The 20,922-nt window shown below is 47.6% G+C and overlaps 1 protein-coding gene across 2 annotated transcripts in view; it reads right to left on the bottom strand.

Moving 5' to 3' along the window:
• The window catches only part of TMEM145 (transmembrane protein 145), a 212,750-nt gene extending 192,402 nt beyond the window's left edge, over window positions 1-20,348 (bottom strand). For both annotated transcript variants that reach the window (XR_016314191.1, XM_089687374.1), the window contains exon 1: window positions 20,011-20,348. Coding sequence is in view for 1 of the 2 variants with exons in the window: in XM_089687374.1 (XP_089543500.1) it covers window positions 20,011-20,109 (99 nt within the window). In the remaining variant the exon portion in view is untranslated. The remainder of the gene's footprint in view (window positions 1-20,010) is intronic.
• Between the last annotated feature and the right edge of the window lie 574 nt (window positions 20,349-20,922).

Raw genomic sequence — 20,922 nt, 5'->3', positions numbered from 1 at the left:
AGTTCTCCCACTTAAAAAGATGAGAGAGGCCTGTAATTGGCATCATAGGTAGACCTCAACTATGAGAGACAAAATGAGAAAACAAATCCAGACAATCACATTGGCTGATTTGGAAAGAATTTATTTGCAAATTATGGTGGAAAATAAGTATTTGGTCACTATCAAAAGTTCATCTCAATACTTTGTTATATATCCTTTGTTGGCAATGACAGAGGTCAAACGTTTCCTGTAAGTCTTCACAAGGTTGGCACACACTGTTGCTGGTATGTTGGCCCATTCCTCCATGCAAATCTCCTCTAGAGCAGTGATGTTTTGGGGCTGTCGCTGGGCAACACAGACTTTCAACTCCCTCCAAAGGTTTTCTATGGGGTTGAGATCTGGAGACTGGCTAGGCCACTCCAGGACCTTGAAATACTTCTTACGAAGCCACTCCTTCGTTGCCCGAGCGGTATGTTTGAGATCATTGTCATGTTGGAAGACCCAGCCACGTTTCATCTTCAATGCCCTTGCTGATGGAAGGAGGTTTGCACTCAAAATCTCACGATACATGGCTCCATTCATTATGTCCTGTACATGGATCAGTCGTCCTGGTCCCTTTGTGGAGAAACAGCCCCAAAGCATGATGTTGCCACCCCCATGCTTCACAGTAGGTATGGTGTTCTTTGGATGCAACTCAGCATTCTCTCTCCTCCAAACACGACGAGTTGTGTTTCTACCAAACAGTTCTATTTTGTTTTCTCCCAATCCTCTTCTGGATCATCCAAATGCTCTCTAGCAAACTTCAGACGGGCCAGGACATGTACTGGCTTAAGCAGGGGGACACATCTGGCACTGCAGAATCTGAGTCCCTGGCGGCGTAGTGTGTTACTGATGGTAGCCTTTGTTACGTTGGTCCCAGCTCTCTGCAGGTCATTCACTAGGTCCCCCCGTGTGGTCCTGGGATTTTTGCTCACCGTTCTTGTGATCATTTTGACCCCACAGGGTGAGATCTTGTGTGGAGCCCCAGATCGAGGGAGATTATCAGTGGTCTTGTATGTCTTCCATTTTCTAATTATTGCTCCCACAGTTGATTTGTTCACACCAAGATGCTTGCCTATTGCAGATTCAGTCTTCCCAGCCTGGTGCAGGTCTACAATTTTGTTTCTGGTGTCCTTCAATAGCTCTTTAGTCTTCACCATAGTGGAGTTTGGAGTGTGACTGTTTGAGGTTGTGGACAGGTGTCCTTTATACTGATAACAAGTTCAAACAGGTGCCATTGATACAGGTAATGAGTGCAGGACAGATGAGCCTCTTAAAGAAGAAGGTACAGGTCTGTGAGAGCCAGACATCTTGCTTGTTTGTAGGTGACCAAATACTTATTTTCCACCATAATTTGCAAATAAATTCTTTCCAAATCAGCCAATGTGATTGTCTGGATTTTTTTTCTCATTTTGTCTCTCATAGTTGAGGTCTACCTATGATGCCAATTACAGGCCTCTCTCATCTTTTTAAGTGGGAGAACTTGCACAATTGGTGGCTGACTAAATACTTTTTTGCCCCACTGCATGATGGATGGACAGAGCTCTGACATTCCTAGCGGGACTGGTACGGTAATCTGGGCTTGGATCACTTTGAACACTGCTTGTACTGGGCGCCATTAATTGTGTGTTCAGACCTCCTGGGTCCATGTGAGCACTTTATCATCCACATGCCTGTCCAGACATCTTCCAGGTCCAAAAGCTGAGACTTTTTTTTAATACTGTTTGGCTGAGAAATATATATTCATTCCCTGTGCTAAATACTGTAAGTGCGAAGATTCATTTGAACTGTGTTGGGAGTCCTCCATATATGCAAATTATGCACAATATTTTAACTAAATGCACATGGAAAATCTCAATATAGGGGATCACTATGATTGAACTTTGTGACAATTTTTTTATGTCACTAATATTTTATCATTGTAATAAAATAAAGATTGAATATATATATATATATAGTGTTGTTCATAAACATGTCTACAAAGTCCCATATATATCCAAACAAGAACGTCTGCAATGTAAGAGGCATTCTTCCAACTGATCCCCAATGTAAAGGACATTCTTCCCACTGACCACCAATGTAAGGAGCATTCTTTCGACTGACCACCAATGTAAGGGACATTCTTCCGACTGACCACCAATGTAAGGAGCATTCTTCCAACTAACCATCAATGTAAGGACCATTCTTTCCATTGGCCACCAATATAAAGAGCATTCTTCCCACTGGCCATCAATGTAAAGAGCATTCTTTCCACTGGCCACCAATGTAAAGAGCATTCTTCCCACTGGCCACCAATGTAAGGATAATTCTTCCTACTGACCACCAATGTGAGGAGCATTCTTCCCACTGACCATCAATGACTTCAGTCCAACAGCAGTTCCCTGAGAGCTTAAAGTGATTCTAAAGGTTGTAATTAAATAAATAGATACAAATTTCATACTTACCTGTTCTGTGTTTTGCACAAAGAAGCTCCAATCCTCTTCTTTTTGGGTCCCCCACCGGTGATCCTTGCTCCTCCCCTCCCCCCCAATAGCAAGCCTCTTTCACTATATCTGGTCTCCCCGGACCCTGCATTCACTATATCTGGCCTCCCCGGACCCTGCATTCACTATATCTGGTCTCCCCAGACCCTGCATTCACTAAATCTGGTCTCCACGGACCGTGCATTCACTAAATCTGGCCTCCCTGGACCCTGCATTCACTATATCTGGTCTCCCCAGACCCTGCATTCACTAAATCTGGTCTCCACGGACCCTGCATTCACTATATCTGGTCTCCCCGGACCCTATGTTCACTATATCTGCTCTCTCCGGACCCTGCATTCACTATACTTGGTCTTCCAGGACCCTGCCTTCACTATATCTGGTCCCCCGGACCCTGCATTCACTATATCCGGTCTCCCCGGACCCTGCATTCACTATATCTGGTCTCCCCGGACCCTGCATTCACTTTATCTGGTCTCCCAGGACCCTGCATCACTATATTTGGTCTCCCCGGACCCTGCATCACTATATCTGGTCTCCCCGGACCCTGCATCACTATATCTGGTCTCCCAGGACCCTGCAATCACTATATCTGGTCTCCCACAGTATACAGAACATGGAAATGCAATTATTTTAGTAAATAAAAACTCATCAGCATTATATAGAAGTCTTGTGACTTCTATCAGTATCCAGCAGAGCACTGGTTAAAGGAGGAGTTTTAATTCTCCTCCGATTGTCCTATGAGGCTGCAGGACCCCTGGCCCTCTGTCTGGACAGTGCTGATTGGCCCTGTGTTAATCACATGCACTCTCCCAAGAAAAAACACCCTCTGGTGATACACACCAAACTGAGCATGTGCAGAGTGCCTCCTAGAGCAGATGGATTGGGGACTGTGGAAGAAGGGGAGTATCAGAGAAGACAGGATAAAACAGCATTTTTACACAATGCGGAGGATGAACCCCTTAGGTTTCCCAGTGAGTACAACAAACTTGTTTTACTACATATACAGACTGATTTTACTGTTGTGGGTTTAGTAACACTTTAATTATTCTGCCTTGTAACTGTTAACACCAAAAGTCAAAGTAACCCATGACTGAACTGTCAACATTTTAAAATAACTTCCAGCTCTATTTTGCTTCTTAAATACTGTTTAGAGGGGACCACAGACCCTATATACTGTACTGCTTCAAATATTTAGTACATTGAAAAGTATTTGACTATTAACTATGGCATAAAAATAAGGCTACAGAAAAAAAAATAAAAAAGATAGAAACATGGAAACAGAAAAGTGAAGGCAGAAAAAGACTGAGTGGTCCATCGAATCTGCCCGTTTTTTGTTTTTTTTTTTGTTTGGTTTTTTTATGTAGTTTTTATTTTTTCTGTATTTTTTTTTAAGTATAGATCTGTGCTTGTTCCAAGCATGTTTGAAGCTATTTGCTGCTGACTTGCTCACTGCCTTTGCTGGAAGTTTATTCCAAGCATCAACTACTCTTTCAGTAAAATAGTACTTTCTGAGATTAGTTTTGAACTTTCCTCCAGTTAGTTTGAGGTCATGTCCCCGTGTTCTTGATTTTGGTTTCAAGTTGAAAATCCTTCCCTCCTGAACCTTACTCATCCCCTTAATGTATTTAAAGGTTTCAATCATTTATTTTTATTATAGGTACTTGTATAGTGCCATCAATTTACGCAGCGCTTTACATATATATTGTACATTCACATCAGTCCCTAACCCTCAAGGGGTGTACAATCTAAGGTCCCTAACTTACATTCATACATACACATACTAGGGACAATTTAGACAGGAGCCAATTAACCTCCCAGCATGTCTTTGGAGTGTGGGAGGAAACTGGAGTACCCGGAGGAAACCCACACAGGCACAGGGAGAACATGCAAACTCCAGGAAGGTGATGCCGTGGTTGGGATTCAAACCAATGAGCCTACTGCCAGGTGGAAGTGCTAACCATTTAGCCACTGTGCTGCCCATATTGTACATTCCCATCAGTCCCTAACCCTCAAGGGGTGTACAATCTAAGGTCCCTAACTCACATACATACATATACTAGGGCTAATTTAGACAGGAGCCAATTAACCTACCAGTATGTCTTTGGAGTGTGGGAGAAAACCCGAGAACCCAGAGGAAACCCACGCAGGCACAGGGAGAACACGAAAACTCCATGAAGGTGGTACCGTGGTTGGGATTCGAACCAACGACCCTAGTACTGCCAGGTGGAAATGCTAACCATTTAGCCACTGTGCTGCCCCATCATGTCTCCCCTTTCCCTTCTTTCCTCCAAACTGTACATGTTAAGTCAGGGGCGGACTGACCATTCGAGCACTGCCCGAGGGCCCGGGGTCAGTAGGGGGCCCCATGAGATGCCCCTGGTACTTTTATAGGCTTTTTTGGGTGTGGTTTGAGTGTGGACAAGGACACAGGGGCCCCATGATCCCCTATTGCCCGGGGGCCCCATGAGTTGTCAGTCCACCACTGTGTTAAGTTCCTGAAGTCACTCTTGATATGTTTTATCCCCCGGACCTTTCAACATTTTGGTTACCCGTCTCTGGACTCGTTCCATCTTTTCTATATATTTTTGTAAGTGATAAAATATATCTATAACACAAAGAAAAGGAGAGATGCTCTTTTATGGTTGGACTGCATAAAAAAAAAACAAGAATATTTACAAGACAGAAATTTCCAGGGACAAATCAAACTGTCCTTGAAGTCAAGGACAACTGGCATCTACACACATTTTAGAGCAGAGTCCCAGCGTGGTACTATCTCTGGAAATGGTGCTAATACATAAAGATTATTGCTTCTCTGGGCGTCATAAATACACACATAGACATACGTGGGTGGGCCGACTTCATAAACTGAAACTAAGAGGATGGAGAAACAGAAGTTGTCCTTTCTCACTTGCTGTCAAGGTGAATGTTCCATGGTTGCGATACTGATCCCGGTTCTACTACCCAATGCAGCAAAGGATCCCACCAACCATCACATGACATCATCGCAATCAGGGGTGGACTGACCATTTGGAAACTCATGCACTGCCCGAGGGCCCAGGGTCAGTAGGGTGCCCCATGAGATGCCCCTGGTACCTTTTTCATAGGCTTTTTTGAGTTTGGGCAAGGGCACAGGGGCCCCATGATCCCCTATTGCCCGGAGGCCCCATGAGTTGTCAGTCCGCCCTTGATCACAATGCAAAAGAAGAGACAAAGATAACCGCATCGCTCCTATCAAAGGTTAGGGCACAGCAACCTGCCCCTCCAATAGATAGAATAGTACATATAACCACTTGCCCCCCCCCCGTCATATAGCAGAAATACTGCTACAGGGCAGCAGGGCTGCGCAAAGTCACATATATATATATATACATGATCTGCATTTCCGGGTAGGGGATGTGCACCGTCCTACCCACACGGATGTCAATTACCAGGTCCCGGCCGGAGATTCTCGACCGGCACCCGGCGATTACCGATTATCACTGAAAGGGGAGAAACCTGTGTGTAAACAACACAGGTCTCTCATCTGCCAGCAAGGACATGCTGCTGTGTATTTCTCTGCACAGCAGAGAAATACACGGCAGTATGTTTTCCTAGTAAAACAGCACACAGCACACGATGTAAAAGACACACAGCACACAGTTAACCCTTTGATCGCCCCAGATGTTAACTCCTTCCTGCCCAGTGTCATTAGTGCAGTGTCAGTGCTTTTTATTAGCACTGATCACTGTATTCGTGTCATTGGGATGTCAGTGGCAGTTAGTCAGTTCCCCCCCAGTGTCAGAATGCCCGCCGCAGTCCCGCTATAAGTCGCGGATCGCCACCATTACTAGTATAAAAAAAATAAAATTCAAGTGTCTATACCGCCGTTTGTAGACGCTATAACTTTCACGTAAACCAATTAATTTACACGTATTAGGATTTTTTTTTTAACAAAGACATGGAGCAGAATATATTTTGGCCTAAATTTATGAAGAAATTTGACTTTTAAATTTTTTTTTACTGGATATGTTTTATAGCAAAAAGTAAAAAATATTGTTATTTTAACCAAATGGTCGGTCTTTTTTTGTTTATAGCGCAACAAATAAAAACTTCTGAGGTGATCAAATACCACCGAAAGAAAGCTCTATTTGTGTAAAAAAAAAAAGGACATAAATTTCATTTGGGTGCAGTGTTGCATGCCCGTGCAATTGTCAGTTGAATTAAAGCAGCGCCGTATCGCAAAAAATGACTTGGTCAGGAAGGGGGGTAAATCCTCCGAAGGGCGAGTGGTTAACATGTACTATTAAAATCATAACTAAACACCATGCTCCACGTACTATGAGCTCGACTGCCACTCAGCACCACTCAGTATACCAGAAAGATTAAAAAAAAGCAAAAAAAACCCCAAAAAACCCCATATAACGGCTGACCCTTCGGATGTGTGTGACTACTTTTTTCCCATTCCCCTGTACATTGCGCTCACTAAGAAACACATCTAAATTATTTTTTCTAACTTATCTACACCCCTAGCTGACACCACCAACTGTGAAAGGGAGCTCCACATCCTTTCCACTCTAAGGCCGACCATACATGGGTAGATTTTCGAACGATTTTTCGTTCGAAAATCGGACCTAAGAATAATCGGACGATTTTCGCTCTGTTAGTGGGGCAATGGCACTGGCCGATTTTAGTGGTTCCTCCCCATTTCGTTTATCAGGCATGCTGTAAAATTTGTGAAAAACGATTGACTTTAGAAATCATTGGTGGCACCATTGGATTACAGAATGAACGATGTTTACGATTTTCGATCGAAAAATAGTTCCGAATTTGACCCATGTATGGCCTGCTTAACAGTAAAGAACCCCCTTTGCAGCTTGAGATTGAACGGCTTCCCATTCAACTTCATTGTGTGTGGCCATGTGTCTTCTTAAGCCTCTCCAGGGATATCTGTAATGGTTCCTCATAACTGAGGTTCTCCAGCCCCCTTATTAGCTTTTGTTGCCCTTCCCCGGATTCTCTCCAGTTCAAACACATCCTTCCTGAGGATTGGTGACCAGAACTGGATGGCATGATAAAGATGTGGCCAAATCAGAGTTTTGTTGGGAATGTACCCTGTAAGCCACAGAAACGTTCCTTTTCCTCTTCACTTCACTTTTTGTATGGAACAAGAAGCACACATTGCGTCATGTTCACTGCCCTGTGGACAGCACAAATCCCGTATTCCATAGTCCATATCAGGAGCAAGCAATAGAGGGTGGCTACATTCCTACATAGACTATAGTGTCAAAAGTATCGGTCGGCCGGCCTTTCCACACACATTAACGTTAATGGCCCCCCAGTCTTAGTCCGTAGGGTTCAATATTGAGTTGGCCCCGCCCTTTGCAGCTATAACAGCTTCAACTCTTCTGGGAAGGCCGTCCACAAGGTTTAGGAGGGTGTCTATGGGAAGGTTTGACCATTCTTTCAGAAGGATATTTGTGAGGTCAGGCACTGATGTCGGAGAAGACCTGGCTGGCAGTCTCCACTCTAATTCATCCCAAATGTGTTCTATGGGGTTGAGGTCATGACTCTGCAGGCCAGTCAAGTTCCTCCACCCCAAACTGGCTCATCCATGTCTTTATGGACCTTGCTTTGTGCACTGGTGTGCAGTCATGTTGGAACAGGAAGGGGCCATCCCCAAACTCTTCCCACAAAGTTGGGAGCATGAAATTGTCCAAAATGTCCTGGTATGCCGACGCCTTAAGAGTTTCCTTCACTGGAACTATGGGGCCAAGCCCAACCCCTGAAAAACAACCCCACACCATAATCCCCCCTCCACCAAACTTTACACTTGGAATGATGGTCAGGCAAGTACAGTTCTCCTGGCAATCGGCAAACCCAGACACATCCATCGGATTGCCAGATAGAGAAGCGTGATTGGTCACTCCAGAGAAAACGTCTCCACTGCTCTAGAGTCCAGTGGTGGCGTGCTTTACACCACTGCTTTGCACTTGGTGATGTAAGGCTTGGATGCAGCTGCTCGGCCATGGAAACCCATTCCATGAAGCCCTCTACACACTGTTGTTGTACTAATATGAAGGCCACACCAAGTTTGGAGGTATTTAGCTATTGACTCTGCAGACATTTGGCGACTTCTGCGCACTGTGCGCTTCAGCATGTGCTGACCTCGCTCTGTCATTTTACGTGGTCTACCACTTGGTGGCTGAGTTGCTGTTGTTCCCAGTTGCTTCCACTTTGTTATAATACAACTAACAGTTGAGCGTGGAATATTTAGTAGCCAGGAAATGTCACGGATGGACTTATTGCACAGGTGACAACCTATCACGGTACCACGCTTGGAGTCACTGAGCTCCTGAGAGCGACCCATTCTTTCACAAATGTTTGTAGAAGCAGTCTGCATGCCTAGGTGATGATTTTATACACCTGTGGCCATGGAGGTGATTGGAACACTTGAATCACATGATTTGGAGGGGTGTCTCAATACTTTTGGCAATATATTGTATATAAAAACAGATATGTGCACTTATGGTAGCTAAATTAATAATTTCATAAATGGTTAGTTATAACTGAGGATTGTTTTTATATTGTATCCCATTAAAAATGTGGAGACATTGCTATATTACACAGTTGGTCAGGTAGGAAAGCGACACAAGTTCAACGAGTTCAATCAATAGAAAAAAAAAAGAAACATAGAAAACCTGCATATACACTCCCCCATATACACTCCCCCATATACACTCCCCCATATACACTCCCCCATATACACGCCTCCATATACACTCCCCCAAATACACTCCCCCATATACACTCCTCCATATACACTCCCCCATATACACGCCTCCATATACACTCCCCCATATACACTCCTCCATATACACTCCCCCATATACACGCCTCCATATACACGCCTCCATATACACGCCTCCATATACACGCCTCCATATACACGCCTCCATATACACTCCCCCATATACACGTCTCCATATACACTCCCTCATATACACTCCCCCATATACACGCCTCCATATACACGCCTCCATATACACTCCCCCATATACACGCCTCCATATACACTCCCCCATATACACTCCCCCATATACACGCCTCCATATACACGCCTCCATATACACGCCTCCATATACACGCCTCCATATACACGCCTCCATATACACTCCTCCATATACACGCCTCCATATACACGCCTCCATATACACGCCTCCATATACACTCCTCCATGTACACTCCCCCATGTACACTCCCCCATGTACACTCCCCCATGTACACGCCTCCATATACACGCCTCCATATACACGCCTCCATATACACTCCCCCATATACACTGCCCCATATACACGCCTCCATATACACGCCTCCATATACACGCCTCCATATACACTCCTCCATATACACGCCTCCATATACACTCCTCCATATACACGCCTCCATATACACTCCCCTATATACACGCCCCCATATACACTCCCCCATATACACGCCTCCATATACACTCCCCCATATACACTCCCCCATATACACGCCCCCATATACACTCCTCCATATACACGCCTCCATATACACGCCTCCATATACACTCCCCCATATACACGCCTCCATATACACGCCTCCATATACACTCCCCCATATACACTGCCCCATATACACGCCCCCATATACACTCCTCCATATACACGCCTCCATATACACGCCTCCATATACACGCCTCCATATACACTCCCCCATATACACGCCTCCATATACACGCCTCCATATACACTCCTCCATATACACGCCTCCATATACATGCCTCCATGAACACTCCTCCATATACACTCCCCCATATACACTCCCCCATATACACGCCCCCATATACACTCCTCCATATACACTCCTCCATATACACGCCTCCATATACACGTCTCCTCATACAATCCCCCATATACACGCCTCCATATACACTCCCCCATATACACTCCTCCATATACACGCCTCCATATACACGTCTCCTCATACAATCCCCCATATACACGCCTCCATATACACTCCTCCATATACACGCCTCCATGAACACGCCTCTATGAACACTCATCCATATACAATCCTCCATAAACACGCCTCCATATACACGCCTCCATATACACTCCTCCATATACACTCCTCCATATCCACGCCTCCATATACACTCCTCCATATACACTCCTCCATAAACACGCCTCCATAAACACTCCTCCATAAACACGCCTCCATAAACACGCCCCCATAAACACTCCTCCATATACACGCCTCCATAAACACGCCTCCATATACACTCCTCCATAAACACGGCTCCATATACACGCCTCCATAAACACGCCTCCATATACACGCCTCCATAAACACGCCTCCATATACACTCCTCCATATACACGCCTCCATAAACACACCTCCATATACACTCTTTCATAAACACGCCCCCATAAACACGCCTCCATATACACTCCTCCATATACACGCCTCCATATACACTCCTCCATAAACACGCCTCCATACACACGCCTCCATATACACTCCTCCATAAACACGCCTCCATATACACTCCTCCATAAACACGCCTCCATACACACGCCTCCATATACACTCCTCCATAAACACGCCTCCATATACACTCCTCCATATACACTCCTCCATATACAAGCCTCCATATACACGCCTCCATAGACACGCCTCCATATACACTCCTCCATATACACTCCTCCATAAACACGCCTCCATACACACGCCTCCATACACACTCCTCCATAAACACGCCTCCATATACACTCCTCCATATACACTCCTCCATATACAAGCCTCCATATACACGCCTCCATATACACGCCTCCATAAACACGCCTCCATAAACACGCCTCCATATACACTCCTCCATATACACGCCTCCATATACACGCCTCCATATACACTCCCCCATATACACGCCTCCATATACACGCCTCCATATACAATCCCCCATATACACGTCTCCATATACAATCCCCCATATACACGCCTCCATATACACTCCTCCATATACACGCCTCCATGAACACGCCTCCATGAACACTCATCCATATACAATCCTCCATAAACATGCCTCCATATACACGCCACCATATACACGCCTCCATGTACATGCCTCCATATACAAGCCTCCATATACATTCCTCCATATACACTCCTCCATATCCATGCCTCCATAAACACGCCTCCATATACAATCCCCCATATACACATCTCCATATACAATCCCCCATATACACGCCTCCATATACACGCCTCCATATACACGCCTCCATGAACACGCCTCCATGAACACTCATCCATATACAATCCTCCATAAACATGCCTCCATATACACGCCACCATATACACGCCTCCATATACATGCCTCCATATACAAGCCTCCATATACACTCCTCCATATCCATGCCTCCATAAACACGCCTCCATATACACGCCTCCATATACAATCCTCCATAAACACGCCTCCATAAACACGCCTCCATATACACTCCTCCATATACACTCCTCCATAAACACGCCTCCATAAACACTCCTCCATAAACACGCCTCCATATACACGCCTCCATAAACACGCCCCCATAAACACGCCTCCATAAACACTCCTCCATATACACGCCTCCATGAACACGCCTCCATGAACACTCATCCATATACAATCCTCCATAAACACGCCTCCATATACACGCCTCCATATACACGCCTCCATATACACTCCTCCATATACACTCCTCCATATACACGCCTCCATAAACACGCCTCCATATACACGCCTCCATATACAATCCTCCATAAACACGCCTCCATAAACACGCCTCCATATACACTCCTCCATAAACACGCCTCCATAAACACTCCTCCATAAACACGCCCCCATAAACACGCCTCCATAAACACTCCTCCATATACACGCCTCCATAAACACGCCTCCATATACACTCCTCCATAAACACGCCTCCATAAACACGCCCCCATAAACACGCCCCCATAAACACGCCTCCATATACACTCCTCCATATACACGCCTCCATATACACTCCTCCATAAACACGCCTCCATACACACGCCTCCATACACACTCCTCCATAAACACGCCTCCATATACACTCCTCCATATACACTCCTCCATATACAAGCCTCCATATACACGCCTCCATAAACACGCCTCCATAAACACGCCTCCATATACACTCCTCCATAAACACGCCTCCATATACACTCCTCCATATACACTCCTCCATATACAAGCCTCCATAAACACGCCTCCATAAACACGCCTCCATATACACGCCTCCATAAACACGCCTCCATATACACGCCTCCCTATACACGCCTCCATATACACTCCCCCATATACACGCCTCCATATACACTCCCCCATATACACTCCCCCATATACACTCCTCCATATACACGCCTCCATATACACGCCTCCATATACAATCCCCCATATACACGTCTCCTCATACACTCCCCCATATACACGCCTCCATATACACTCCCCCATATACACTCCCCCATATACACGCCTCCATATACACTCCTCCATATACACGCCTCCATGAACACGCCTCCATGAACACTCATCCATATACAATCCTCCATAAACACGCCTCCATATACACGCCTCCATATACACTCCTCCATATACACTCCTCCATATCCACGCCTCCATAAACACGCCCCCATATACACTCCTGCATATACACTCCTCCATAAACACGCCTCCATATACACGCCTCCTTAAACACGCCCCCATAAACACACCTCCATAAACACTCCTCCATATACACGCCTCCATATACACTCCTCCATAAACACGCCTCCATATACACGCCTCCATAAACACGCCCCCATAAACACGCCTCCATAAACACGCCTCCATATACACTCCTCCATATACACGCCTCCATAAACACACCTCCATATACACTCTTTCATAAACACGCCCCCATAAACACGCCTCCATATACACGCCTCCATATACACTCCTCCATATACACTCCTCCATATACAAGCCTCCATATACACACCTCCATAAACACGCCTCCATATACACGCCTCCATAAACACGCCTCCATAAACACGCCTCCATATACACTCCTCCATAAACACGCCTCCATATACACTCCTCCATATACACTCCTCCATATACAAGCCTCCATATACACGCCTCCATAAACACGCCTCCATATACACGCCTCCATAAACACGCCTCCATAAACACGCCTCCATATACACTCCTCCATATACACGCCTCCATATACACGCCTCCATATACACGCCTCCATATAGACGCCTCCATATACAATCCCCCATATACACATCTCCATATACAATCCCCCATATACACGCCTCCATATACACTCCTCCATATACACGCCTCCATGAACACGCCTCCATGAACACTCATCCATATACAATCCTCCATAAACATGCCTCCATATACACGCCACCATATACACGCCTCCATATACATGCCTCCATATACAAGCCTCCATATACACGCCTCCATATACAATCCTCCATAAACACGCCTCCATAAACACGCCTCCATATACACTCCTCCATATACACTCCTCCATAAACACGCCTCCATAAACACTCCTCCATAAACACGCCTCCATATACACGCCTCCATATACACGCCTCCATATACAAGCCTCCATATACACTCCTCCATATACACTCCTCCATATCCACGCCTCCATAAACACGCCTCCATGAACACGCCTCCATGAACACTCATCCATACACAATCCTCCATAAACACGCCTCCATATACACGCCTCCATATACACGCCTCCATATACAAGCCTCCATATACACTCCTCCATATACACTCCTCCATATCCACGCCTCCATATACACTCCTCCATATACAATCCTCCATAAATACGCCTCCATAAACACGCCTCCATATACACTCCTCCATATACACTCCTCCATAAACACGCCTCCATAAACACGCCTCCATATACACTCCTCCATAAACACGCCTCCATATACACGCCTCCATAAACACGCCCCCATAAACACGCCCCCATAAACACGCCCCCATAAACACTCCTCCATACACACGCCTCCATATACACTCCTCCATAAACACGCCTCCATATACACTCCTCCATATACACTCCTCCATATACAAGCCTCCATATACACGCCTCCATAAACACGCCTCCATAAACACGCCTCCATATACACGTTTCCATAAACACGCCTCCATATACACTATCCTACACTGACAGCTGATCCAGAGGAAGGCAAAAAAATTCCTTCCTGATCCCTCATTAGGCAATCGGATATTTGATGGATCAGCTACCCTTAAATATGAATATCTGGGTATATTTTGAGCATTTATGAATGTGTCCAGCTCTTTTTGTTAAAACAATCTACTTTGCTGGTTAGAACTAGTTATTGAGGGAGTCTATTCTACATTCCCACAGCTCTTACTGTGAAGAAACCTTTCTGTATGTGGAGGTTAAAGCGGAGCACAAAAAAAAAAAATTAAAAGTCAGCAGCTAATACTGTAGCTGCTGACTTTTAATATTAGGGCACTTACCTGTCCGGGAACCTAGCAGTGTCCTCAATCCAAGCTGATTCTGCTGGACCCGCCATTTTGACTAATGGAACTGGCAGTGAAGCCTTGAGGCTTCACAGTTGGTTTCCTACTGTGCATGCGTGAAGCGCACACCACTTTTTGAATGGCCCACAGTCCTCTGGAACCTGTTGAGGTTCCCAGAGGGCTGCTGTTGGAGCTGAACCAGGTACCCCCTCCCGCCCCAAAAGGTGCCAAATGTGGAAGCAGAGGGGGGAAGGAGACAGATACGCGGAGCTGTTCTTTAGCAAGAAACATCCATTCCACATTAATAATGATGCCACCAAAATTAGTGTGTGCTGTATATTGCCTCCAGCATTGCTCCTGTTTCTTCTTGCTGGAGGCTGCCATTTTGCTAAAGCCAAGAGCCCCTGAGCAGCATTAAATCTTTAAAATGTCAGCAGATCGGCCAATACATTTTCGGCACAGTGCCCCAAATAGAGAGCAACTGAGCATGTGCAGAGCAGGGTGAGACTGTGTATTACTGGATTTTAAACACTATAGGCACTTGTTTTTAATGTTTTACATACTTATACCTGCAAAAGGGGCCAGCCTGATGCGATCTTAAAGCGGAGTTATGAATAAAAGTCAGCGGCTACAAAAACTGAAGCTGCTGACTTTTAAAATACAGACACTTACAGTACCTGTCCCTCGGCCCAGCGGTGTCCTCACCATGGCTGGTTTCCCTGGCCATCTTCTCTCCCTGGTGCCAGCATCTTCAGTGTGGGTACCCGGCTGTGACAGCTTTCAGCTTCACAGCCGGGTGCCCACTGCGCATGTGCGAGAAGCGCTGCGCTTTGTGAATGGCCCCGTAGTCTTCTGGGATCTGTCACATGTCCCAGAAGACTACGGGGAGGGAAGGTAGGGGGACAACTTCCGCTTCTGATTGCCTAGGCAGAACCTGTCGAATTCAGGTACCCGCTCCCCAAAAGTGCCAATCCTTAATGGGGAGCAGGGGACAAAGGCTTAAAGCGGAACTTCCCCTTTTGGGTGGAGCTCTGACTTAATTTTCAGACTAGTGTTCCACTTTAGGGTGAACCCATAATGTGACCATACACTATACAATCTGATTGTACAATTTCATTTAGTCCCAGGTCACACTGATCTGACTTTGAAATCGTGCGACTTCCAGTGAAGTCGCACGATTTCAAAGTCGGATGTCATTTCGACTTGAGGTGCGACTTGCAAGACATTGGCAGCTCGCAAGACACAGATGTCTATGCAAGCCGCACCTGAAGTAGCGCATGCAATACTTTAGAAATCGGTGCGGCTCCCACCAAGTTGGAATCGCACCAATATGGTTGCTTTAGATGCGGACAACAGGGTTGCAACTTGCCTTGTGATTTGAAACTCGCATGGCATGGCAAATCGCACCCAGTATGATCGGGCACATGCAGGCCATACATGGTTTGAATTCCGAACGATTTTTCATCCGAAAATCGAAACGTCATTCGTTCTGTAATCCGATGGGGCCACCAATGATTTCAAAAATCGGTGGTTTTTCATGAATTTTCCAGCATGCCCGATAAACGGCATGGGAAGGAACCAGGAAAATCGGCCGATGCCATTGCCCCACTAACAGAGCGAAAATCGGCCGATTATTCTTAGGTCTGATTTTTGTACAAAAATCATTCGGAATTTGAACCATGTATGGCATGCATTAGGCTTGGTTAACACCTGGTGTGGCTGCATTCTGCACGTAGAACAGCCAATTCATTTCAATGGGCTGTACTACTCGCAAAAACGCAGGGAAAGGAGTCCCCAGCCCTTCTTTTAAAATTCCGCCACACGGAACCGCACGGTGTTGCGGCAGCATGTGATTTGGCTTGCACATGTTTTGCAGATGTGTGGGGGTGCCATTAAGAATGAATGGAACCCCGTGCCTCTGCTAAAGATTTCTCTTGTGTCTCAGGAACATGAGCGATTGTGCAAGTTAATACAGGCGTTTTTTTTGTACATGCGTTTTTTTTTTTTCTTCTGGCATGAGCGTTTTTTGCTTTAGCCAATGGAAAGCTAGTTACTAGCAGGAGGAGAGGCAAGAAATTGTGCGTTTTCAGACACTCCCAATGATATTTATAGGCGACAAAAATGCACAACTCTGTCCCAAAGATGCTCTTGTACTTTTTCGAGGAATGAAAGGGCACCATTGTATATAATAGGAATCTTGATGAGGAGCAGAAACGTAAAACGGGATTCAAGTCTACAGAGGTGAGAAATGACCCTACAATCTAGGAAGCTTGAAGATCACATGGCATCTACGGTCCCGGCTGAGTGAATGAAGTCCTCGGGTTCAAGTGCAGAACGCACCTATCTGTCCAAACAAACATCATGCAGATTGGAATGATTCAACTCCAAATCCTAACCCACAATATAAATGTCTCACTGAGCCAACAGCTGCATTCACCTAACAAGCAGTCCACTATTCTCTACATTGTAGTCCTGGCAACTGCCACTGCCAGCTGTACACCACATATATCCCTTCCCATCCCTTCTGACAAATGCTGGAGAGGAACAAAGTGAAGTCTGCGGGAAAAATGGATATTGAATCGCCCCAGTATAACAACGCACAGCCAGCCACATCCGATTCTGTATATCTGTGCCAAGCATCGCCCCCCCCCCCACCAAATCTTCCCAAGTTGTACAGAACACAAAACTCTGCCCACAACTTCTCCAAAATATTTATCCCGCTGGAGACATTTTACATAACAAACATGGATATAGAAGTATAAACATCCTCCATACCTCCCCATAGAAAACAAGGAACATCACAGCATGACGTGTCTGCTACACCGAACCCCATACATTGTGTCCTATACAGGGGGTCTGTGTGTGGGATGGATAGATAGACAGACGGACGGACGGACAGATAGATGGTGTATTATATTTATAGTGTCCCCCCATATACAATGTCTATAAAGACAGAACTCTGCACACTGGCCCCCATCTCTTTCACTGCGGCCCCTGGCCCCCATCTCTCTCTCATTGTGACCCATCTCTCTCAGTGTGACCCCTGTGGCCCCTGTGACCACTGTCTCTCAGCGTGGCCCCTGTCTCTCTCTCAGTGTGGCCCCTGTCTCTCTCTCTGTGGATGCTGTGGCCCCATCTCCCCCTCTCTCTGTGGTCCCTGTCTGACTCTCTCTCAGTGGCCTCGTCTCTCAGTGTGGCCCCTCTCTCTCTGTGTGGCCCCTGTCTCTCTCTGTGTGGCCCCTGTGAGCCCTTTCTCTCAGCGTGGCCCCTGTGACCCCTGTCTCTCAGTGTGGCTCCCGTCTCTCTCTCTCTGTCTGTGGCTCCTGTGACACTGCCTGTCTCTCAGTGTGGCCCCTATTTCTCTCTGTGTGGCTCCTGTGGCCCCGTCTTTCTGTGCCCCTGTCTGTGTCTCTCTGTGTGGCCCCTGTCTCAGTGTGGCCCTTGTGGTCCTCAGTGTGGCCCCTGTCTCTCTCTCAGTGTGGCTCCTGTCTCTCTCTCAATGTGGCTCCTGTGACACCTGTCTCTCAGTGTAGCCCACGTCTCTCTTGGTGGCACTGCCTGTCTCTCAGTGTGGCCCCTGTCTCTCAATGTGGCCCCTATCTCTCTCTGTGTGGCTCCTGTGCCCCCGTCTTTCTGTGCCCCTGTCTGTGTCTCTCTGTGTGGCCCCTGTCTCAGTGTGGCCCCTGTGGTCCTCTCTCTCAGTGTGGCCCTGCGCTCTCTCTCAGTGTGGCCCCAGACTTTCTCTGTGTGGCCCGTCTCTCTCAGTTTGGCCATTGTGGCTCGTCTGTGGCCCGGTCTCTTAGTGTGGCCCCTGTCTCTCTCTCAGTGTGGCTCCTGTCTCTCTCTCAATGTGGCCCCTGTGACCCCTGTCTCTCAGTGTAGCCCACGTCTCTCTCGGTGGCACTGCCTGTCTCTCAGTGTGGCCCCTGTCTCTCAATGTGGCCCCTATCTCTCTCTGTGTGGCTCCTGTGCCCCCATCTTTCTGTGCCCCTGTCTGTGTCTCTCTGTGTGGCCCCTGTCTCAGTGTGTCCCCTGTGGTCCTCTCTCTCAGTGTGGCCCTGCGCTCTCTCTCAGTGTGGCCCAAGACTTTCTCTGTGTGGCCCGTCTCTCTCAGTGTGGCCATTGTGGCTCGTCTGTGGCCCGGTCTCTTAGTGTGGCCCTGTCTCTCAGTTTGGCCCCTTTCTCTCTCTGTGTGGCCACCGTAGCCCGTTTCTCAGTGTGGCTCCTGTCTCAAAGTGTGGCCCATATCTCTCTCTCTCAGTGTGGCCCCTGTCTCTCTCTCAATGTGCCCCCAGTCTCTCTCTCAGTATGGCCTCAATGTGGTCCCTGTCTCTCTCTGTCTCTCAGTGTGGCCCATTTCTCAGTGTGGCCCCTGTCTCGCTCTCTCCCAGTGTGGCCCCTGTCTCGCTCTCTCCCAGTGCGGCCCCTGTCTCGCTCTCTCCCAGTGCGGCCCCTGTCTCGCTCTCTCCCAGTGTAGCCTGTCTCTCAGTGTGGCCCCTGTCTCTCCCAGTGCGGCCCCTGTCTCACTCTCTCCCAGTGTGGCCCCTGTCTCTCTCCCAGTGCGGCCCCTGTCTCGCTCTCTCCCAGTGTAGCCCCTGTTTCTCAGTGTGGTCCCTGTCTCTCTCTCTCTCTCTCCTGTGGCCCCTGTTTCTCAGTGTGGTGCCTGTATCGCTCTCTCTCCCAGTGTGGCCCCTGTCTCTCTCTCCCAGTGTGGCCCCTGTATCTCTCCTAGTGTAGCCCGTCTCTCTCTCTCCCAGTGTGGCCCCTGTCTCACTCTCCCAGTGTGGCCCCTGTCTGTCAGTGTGGTCTCTGTCTCTCAGTGTGGCCCCTGTCTGTCAGTGTGGTCCCTGTCTGTCAGTGTGGCCCCTGTCAGTGTGGTCCCTGTCTCTGTGTGGCCCCTGTCTGTCAGTGTGGCCCCTCTCTCACCTCTTTGGTGCTCAGGTTGCCCCGCACATATTTGGCCGCACAGATCCGCAGGTATCCAAGGAGAAACAGCAACAGCCCGGGGCCCGCTGGGGGCCCCATCACCGGGACCGGCGGAGGATGAGAAGGACCGGGGAAGGGGGGGTCACACACCGCAGTACCGGGCCGGTCCCGGTCCCAGATGGTAGTAGAGGTGGGAGGGGGAGATCGGGGGATCAGCAGAGAAGACGGTTCATCGCCGGACACCGGACCCGGGGACACTGACAGCTGCGGCTCCGGAATACATCACCGGGCAGGGAGGCGGTACCGGGAGAACCGAGCACGGCGCGGGCACAGGACACGGGGGCGAGCACTGCGGAGACACGGGAGACAGGAGGGGGGATAACTATAGAGAAGGGGATCTGGGGGTCCCTGTGTATAGGAGGAGATCTGGGGGTCCCTGTGTATAGGAGGGGATCTGGGGTCCCTGTGTATAGGAGGGGATCTGGGGGTCCCTGTATATAGGAGAGGAGGGGATCTGGGGGTCCCTGTGTATAGGAGGGGATCTGGGGGTCCCTGTATATAGGAGAGGAGGGGATCTGGGGGTCCCTGTGTATAGGAGGGGATCTGGGGGTCCCTGTATATAGGAGAGGAGGGTATCTGGGGGTCCCTGTGTATAGGAGGGGATCTGGGGGTCCCTGTATATAGGAGAGGAGGGTATCTGGGGGTCCCTGTGTATAGAAGAGGCGGGGATCTGGGGTTCCCTGTGTATAGGAGGGGATCTGGGGGTCCTTGTATATAGAAGGGTGTCCTTGTATATAGGAGGGGGTCCCTGTGTATAGGAGGGGATATGGGGGTCCCTGTGTATAGGAGGGGATCTGGTGGTCTCTGTGTATAGGAGGGGATCTGGGGGTCCTTGTATATAGGAGGGGGTCT

This window comes from Staurois parvus, unplaced genomic scaffold (genome assembly GCF_062004578.1).
Source record: "Staurois parvus isolate SC_StPar_1 unplaced genomic scaffold, SC_StPar_1.0 ptg000423l, whole genome shotgun sequence".
Taxonomy (NCBI): Eukaryota; Metazoa; Chordata; class Amphibia; order Anura; family Ranidae; genus Staurois; species Staurois parvus.
The sequence above is the reverse complement of the archived record's forward strand: the minus strand, read 5'-3'. Positions and strand labels throughout refer to the sequence as shown.